The following is a 7,509-nucleotide window of genomic DNA, read 5'->3' on the forward strand; positions in this document are numbered from 1 at the left end:
CCTTTCCTTCATTCCACGCTTGGAACGAGAACATCCTGAAGTTAAAAATAAGCCCAGCCCTAGCGGCCAGGCCACTAACTAGTGTAGTGTAGTGCAGTGTAGTGTAGTGGAATGTACGGAGTAGTGTGGTGTGGTGTGGTGTGGTGTACTCTGTACAGATCTGTAACGGACCGACGAGTTGGGTATTTATGTACGGAGTAGCTTTGAGACCAGTGACAGCGCGCTCCGAGCCCCAAGACAGGCTCAGTCACGTCCTGCGCCGGTTGCCAACATGAAACCGCCCCATTAATGTCCAGAAACTTGCGCACCTCGCCCCTCCCAACCGGAGCAACAGGGTTAGCATCGGCGGCGGCGCTTTGTTGTTTTGGCCCCTCCCCAAGATCCCGAGCAGTGGCTGCCCGGGAAGAATAAAGAATATGCACACATTTGGTTGGGCGCTCCCTCCTTACTTAACCAGCCCTCAGCCACAATATTTACTAACCAATGCTTGAATCCTTCCCCCAACCCCAGCAGCCCTGTGCACTGCATGCGCCTCTACCATGTACGCACAAGGACAAGCAGCGGGATGTGTGTGGGGCGAATAAGATATGATTGTGAAGTGCCTATTTTCACAAAAAATAGGAAGCTTGGTTCATTGTAGGTTGCTTAAATAGGGGTGGGCACGTGACATTCTAACGAGTGATGGATAGAGATGTTGTATCTATTAGGCCACTAGGGCAAAAGAGCTCAATCACCACCAGCGCCGTGGTGGTATAGAGGGTACGAATCACCCAATCCAATCCCCCCAACAGTATCCATCTGTAGACACACAGTTTATATATTATAAATAGAGATCTTGCAGGGTTGATCTATCTTTCTCTTTCCAGACGATACTCGAACATCACTCAATCTTCATAATGATAACATTTCACCAAATATATAAATATATACATATATATGTGTCAGCAACTGCCTTGCCGCCCTGATAGTTAACTAAGTTTATGGAGGCTAGAGAGCCTACTATTGTAAAATCCAATGTTACTGCTATTTTCTCTGAATGCCTCATATTGACCATCCTTTCAAGATGTTGATGTCATTATCACATGATTTAGAGATTTAACTTATGAGCAGATGAGGAATAAGGATAATAGAATTCTACAGAGTATTACAGTGTGAATTCTTGTTGTAGTGTGTTGCACTCACTAATGGGAGGTACGCTGAGTGAGATGCACTTTGGCACAAGTAGTTAATTACGCTGGAGTCCGTTAACTAGCCAGCTAGTCAATAACTAGTTAAGTCGATGTTTTAGTTGACGAGGTGGTTAATCTAGTTAGCTCTCAAACAGATGCCAGTGACCGGCCTGACCGGGGGTAGGGGAGGGGGCCCTTTTATTTGTCTGTGGGACGGCGGTACCGGTACCAGATGTCAACGGGGTCCACGAGCATTTGCTTTTTCCTCAATGGCCTCCTGGGTGGATCTGGGTGGATCGCCGAGGATGACAACCGGGGAGAGGCCTGACTAATCTGACCTCGCCAGTGGGCACTAACCCACGTCGGAACCACGTCAGGCCCATTCCTTGATGTGCATGAATGCACCCGATGTACACGATGTACCCAGGTAGAACATGTGCGAGTTAGCCAATGAGTGCATGCAGTGCCCTATCCGAGGGAAGGGATTCTAGGGGACGTCCAGGGCTGCAAGAGCCACGGTTCCAGGCAGGCTGCACCCCACTTGGCCCGTCCGTGGCCAGCCCGTGGGTCCCTTGCCCAGTGGCCCCGTGGCCCCACCCCAGCCCGCGAGCCCCAGGATCAACGAATTCACGATGCGCCAGAGATTCAGCGGATGATGGGACAGTATGTACTTCGAGAAGGGTACTCCGTAGCAGCACAGTAGTACGCCCCACGGACCAGTGCAGCCCGCTAACCCGCTAGCCCCGCTAAGCTAGCTTAACTACACTAGCGAACTAAACTAGTTTAACTAAGTTAGCTAACTAGAGATGTTAACTAACTAACTATAATGCGTGCTTACATACTCCGTACATAGTATGCCCAGCCCCTGCCAGCCTGCCGCCCTGCCGCCCTGCCGCCAGCCCCTAGGCCCGCCAAGGACCTGCCAAGTCCCGGGCTAGGCCAGGGCAGGGATTTGTTGGCTTGAATGTTGTCTGGGCTCGTTTTGGCTCTGGATGTGGAATTGTGGATCCATCACGCCCGCCATCATTCTTTGCTTGGGTGGCATGTTTCTTGCGGAAGGGGGAGAAAAAGGGTCGAGCGATATACGGGTTTGGTATTATTACGGAGTACTATTATCCTATTATCACTATTATTTCACTATCATCATTACTGCTATGATGGTTATCAACTTGGTTGAGCAGTATAGTAGTACTGTGGATGTTGCGTCGTCGTCGTCGTCGTCGTCGTTTGTCGTCTTAATTCCGCTTCGGTCGTCTGGGTGGCATCTGGCGCTGGCCAACTCCCTTCCCACTAGCGCCAAATGCCCGTTCGCTGTGCTCGCCCTTTTTTCGCTCCGACGCTTGCTTCTTGCTGCGGCTGCTGCTGCTGGTGCTGCTGCTGCTGCCCTCGTTCCTCCCATCCTCTCCTTCTCTTCTTCTTCTTCTTCTTCTCTTATTCTTACTCTTCTCTTCCTCTCCCTCCTCTCCTCCTCCCCGCTCCGCCACTCCGCTGTGCCCTGCTCTACGCTTCTCTGCTCCATTCCCACCTCCATCTCGATCTTGGAAGTACCACGTATCCCATCTATCTCCACCCATTCTGTATCTCTTCGTTACATAATCCCCATCTTCACTTGGCTACTTGTTCGATATCGCATCCTCAGTCGTTGTTGTCGCCACATCACCCTTTCTCACTCACCACTCACCACCATCACCATCACATCCTCCTCGACTTTCTCTCTCCCCGCCTTCTCTGCAATCCTTGCATTGGATGTCTGCTTTCGTCCGCTACTGCCCCGGAAGGGTCTTGCTGCTGACTCAGTGACTCAGTGATTCCTGTGTTCGATGTCCATGTCTCGGCAGACTCCGCCCCATCACTTCTTCTATTAGCACCATCCCCTCCCCCTTCCATCATTCCACAATGTCCGCCCATCCTCAAGCTTCGCCTCCGGGCAGCATCCATCCACACCTTAGCGCTCCGGGTGCTGGTCCAGCTCCAGCTCCAGCTCCCGGTCCCGGTCCCGGTCCCGGCCCTGGTCCCGGCCCTGGTGCTCTATCCAATACCCATCCCCAGCAGCAACAACAGCAGCAACAACAACAGCAACAGCAGCAACAACAAGTCAATGGCCTTGTCTCTGTCCAACAGCCCCAGGCGCAGAAGCCGATCGCCAATCCCATCAGTCAGAAGATTGCTATGCTCAACGAGGGCGTCTGGCTGCAGATCGGTATGTACAATCACTCCTCCCCACTTAATACGGATGTAGCTAACTGGCGAGACAGGGAGCCTATCCGAATTGATAGGCGATTTGGATGGCGCAATGAGCGCCTACGAACACGCTCTCAGGCATAACCAATGGTCTATCCCTGCGATGAGTGCCATTTCCTGTATCCTCCGTACCAGAGAACAGTTCCAAAAGGCCATTGAGTATCTGCAAAATATCCTGAAGTTGGATCCAACAAATGGCGAGTCCTGGGGAAGTTTGGGTTAGTATTTTGCATTTGTTGACCTTTTTCTTTTTCTCTTTCTCTCACTCTTTGGGTTGTACTTTTGGCTCATTGGTGTGGATGTATATAGGACACTGCCATCTTATGATTGACAATCTTCAAGAGGCATACACCTCGTATCAACAGGCTCTATATCATCTCAGAGATCCTCAAGTTAGTATTCCCCCCCCCCCCCTTCTCCCTCATCAATTCACCCCGTCCGGAGTGTTATTTTCATTTATTTTTACTAACATTGCTGTAGGAACCAAAATTGTGGTATGGCATTGGCATTCTCTACGATCGCTACGGGTCTCTCGACCACGCTGAGGAGGCCTTTTCGCAAGTCATGCGCATGCAACCGGATTTCGAAAAGGCCAACGAGATTTATTTCCGCCTTGGCATAATATACAAACAACAACAGAAATTCAGTCAGAGTCTGGAGGTTGGTGACCTGAACTCCATTAAACAAAAACAATATAGAGTGATAGCAGTATGAAGTCTGACTTTTTTTTTTTTTTTTAATTTTTTTCTTATTTTTTTAGTGCTTCAAATACATCGTCACTGATCCCCCGCGGCCTCTGACTGAAGAAGATATCTGGTTCCAAATTGGCCATGTCCATGAACAACAAAAAGATGTAAGCTGCTTTTTGTCCTCTCTTCCCTCCCCCTTCCCCGTCATTCTTTCCGTCCTTTATGTACTGACTCGGGTTACACACAGTACGACTCTGCCAAGGCCGCTTACCGTCGGGTACTGGACCGTGATCCCAATCATGCAAAGGTATTACAGCAACTCGGATGGCTGCACCACCAACAGAGCAACAGTTACAGCAGCCAGGAACAGGCCATTGAATATTTGGAGAAGTCTGTTAAAGCGGGTATGTGCCTCCCCACATCTCTCATCGAGAGATATAACAGCAGGAGTATGCTGCTAACACCTTGATAGATAACAGTGACGCCCAGAGCTGGTACCTCCTTGGACGGTGCTACATGTCTCAAGCAAAATACCCCAAAGCATATGAGGCTTACCAGCAAGCTGTCTACCGTGACGGAAGGAATCCCACATTCTGGTGCTCCATCGGCGTGCTTTACTACCAAATTAATCAGTACCGTGATGCGCTCGACGCCTACTCCCGTGCCATCCGCTTAAACCCATACATCTCGGAAGTGTGGTATGATCTGGGGACTTTGGTACGTTTTGAAATATATATATATGTATATCTTACCCAGCTTTACGGTAAAGAAGCTAACATCGCTTTCCTGTATTCAGTATGAATCATGCAACAACCAGACGAACGATGCGCTAGATGCTTATAGACGCGCTGCCGATCTCGACCCCACAAATACTCACATCAAATCTCGATTGCAGCTGCTGCAAAGCGGCCAGGCAGGAGGCGCCAACCAGGCTAATGCCCCCGTTCCACAAGATGTTAATCCTCACACATATCAAGCTGCTGGCGTGGGTATGCCTCCTGGACACCAATGGGGTCCTCCAGCACCGAGTGGTGGTCCCGTACCACAAGGTCCGGCGCCACCTGGTCGCATCGACAATTGGGCTCGGAGTGTCGGCGACGTCCAAAACTCCCAAGCACCACCACAACGTCCTGCTCCATTTGATCACCGTGAAGGTGTGCGGGGCGCGCCTCAGCAACCCAGCCCTCGACAGGACCAAGCGCCTCCATACCCCGAGCAGACTCAACATCCTGGGCCTCGAAAGGGGGGGCTCTCCCCATCGCCGAAATTCAGCTTGGCTGCTCCAAATTCATATCAGAGCGGGCAGACTCTTCCCCAGCTGGGACCCCCGCCTCCACCCTCACAGCAGCAGCAACATGACCGCAATGCAAATAATGGAAACTATACTGCCGCCGGGCGACCACCACCGTTAGCTCAGGGAGCGGGTCCTGCATCAGCTGCGCCCAATGGCGCTCCTTCCGGTCCCCAGCTAGCGCCTTATGTTCGCCCTTACACCCCGCCAACCGAAGTACGGCCTCTTCGCGATGACCGCCCAAGTTCCCCTGGATCCACATATCCCCCGCCACCACACCAATATCACCCAGGGCCCCCCGGCCCCGGAGCCAACGCAAGTGCCCCGCCACCCCCATCCACCATGGGTGCCGCCGAAGCCGCCGCTCGCGACCGTGAACGCGACCGTGATGAGAGGCCCCCATCATCCATGAAACGTGGCCGCGATTGGGAACCGGACCCAGGTCCCGGTCCCGTAAAGAAACTGGCGAATGAGGAGAGCCGCGCCCGGCTAGATGACCCGCAGCAGGCACCACGACGCATGTCCCCGTCCTCTCAGTCACAATCACAAACTCAGCTCCCGTCACCCCGCGACCTCCGCCGGCGCGATTCCTCCGACACGCAGCAGCGCGAACGTGAGCGCGAAGAACAACGCCACGGCCACGGGCGCGGCGTGCATGATGGTTATCACCCTTCTGAGGCAGCGCATCATCCACCTACACTCCCTTCCTTCCAGCATATGCAAGGCCAGAGCCAGCAGTCACAAGGAGGGCAGCAACAGTCACAGCCACAGCCAGGCCCCGCGATGGCTCCGATGGTGGCTGAGGGGGGTAATGGGCATCAAACGGGGCCACTGCCGTCGTTGCCTTCAGGCCTTGGCGGTGTTGCTGGAACGGGTTCGGTCAAAGAGGAGAGGGAGCGGGAAAGGGAAAGAGACAGGGAAAGAGACAGGGAAAGGGAGCGGGAGCGGAAGGAGGCGATGCAACATGAACCACCGGCGCGGAAGATGGAAGTTGACGAGGATTATGATGATGATGGCGGGGAAGAGGAGAAGAAGAGTGCTGGTGGAAACGCGACCGCAAGTGGGAAGGGGGCTAGCCCAAACGGTGGAAGCAGCGGAAAGGGCAGCGGAAGCGGGAGTAAAAACGGGATTGCTAATGGCGGGGGTGGGAGGGAGTCGCAGCAAGCTCAGGCGCAGGGCAAAGGGGATTCGAGTTGAACAGTATGAAGGGGGTTGGAATCCATACTTATGAAAGGGATATGTCAGAACCTTGATTGGTTTGGATTTTGATTTTCTATTATTATTATTACTTTTCCCATAAAAAACCGCATTTGATGAATGAATGGGTTCGTGGAGTGGGGTTCTCGTCGCCCTCTCTTTTCTTTTTTCTTTTTGTTTCTTTATCCATCATGTTTTCCCCCGCATCTTCTCTTCCCCCTTCTCTTCCCTCCCTTCATTTTCATGTTATTGTTTTTTTATTATTGGATTTTTATTTATTATGATTTTTTTCTTTATGTTCACTTCTCTTTGATGTGTTTTGCAGTTGATACAACTTTCTCCCATTCTATCCTTCCTTCTACTTGGATCGTTACATTTTATCTATTCTCATCTCCCTATTTTTTTGTATTTTTTGTATTTTTTCCCCCCCCCTTTTTTTTTTTTTTTTTTATTTTTGGCGCCAGCTCCGATTGTCCTTGAACCCAGGTTTGGAACCCTCCTGACATGGAATAAATAAAAATACCGATATAAATAAATAAATACATTGGAACGTAGTCGCTTTAGTTAGTGTTATTTTATTACCTTTTGGCCAGAATATAGTTACAACTCTTCCTCCGCGTCCAAAAGCTAGCACTAGCATACCCAGGTTCCCAAAATGGCTAGTGACCCAACCACCCAACATTTCGGCGGAGAAAAAAAAAAAAAAACGCCTCCCGAAGCTCGAAACTTGAAGCTCAAAGCGCGAACCTGTTTCAACCCACGAAAATCAAACGGGGAAAAGAACGAAATCGATCGAACGGGGTGGCAAAATCATGAAGAAGGGGGGTGGGGGGGGGGTTAAAGAAGTGGTTTACATTTTTGGATGTCATTTTTTGTTTTCTTTTCTTTTCTTTCTTTCTTTTCTTCTTGTTGTGTTTGTCCG

The 7,509-nt window shown here is 51.1% G+C and overlaps 1 protein-coding gene across 1 annotated transcript; it reads left to right on the forward strand.

Moving 5' to 3' along the window:
- Positions 1-3,065: 3,065 nt before the first annotated feature.
- On the forward strand, positions 3,066-6,587 carry HCAG_03931 (predicted protein; the record flags this gene model as incomplete). The annotated part of the gene is made up of 8 exons (XM_001541783.1): positions 3,066-3,369; positions 3,446-3,628; positions 3,720-3,802; positions 3,891-4,070; positions 4,171-4,263; positions 4,347-4,503; positions 4,572-4,816; positions 4,896-6,587. The coding sequence occupies 8 exons, from the start codon at positions 3,066-3,068 to the stop codon at positions 6,585-6,587; spliced, it is 2,937 nt and encodes a 978-aa protein (XP_001541833.1).
- Between the last annotated feature and the right edge of the window lie 922 nt (positions 6,588-7,509).

Source organism: Histoplasma capsulatum, genomic scaffold, assembly GCF_000149585.1.
Source record: "Histoplasma capsulatum NAm1 scaffold_3 genomic scaffold, whole genome shotgun sequence".
Taxonomy (NCBI): domain Eukaryota; kingdom Fungi; phylum Ascomycota; class Eurotiomycetes; order Onygenales; family Ajellomycetaceae; genus Histoplasma; species Histoplasma mississippiense.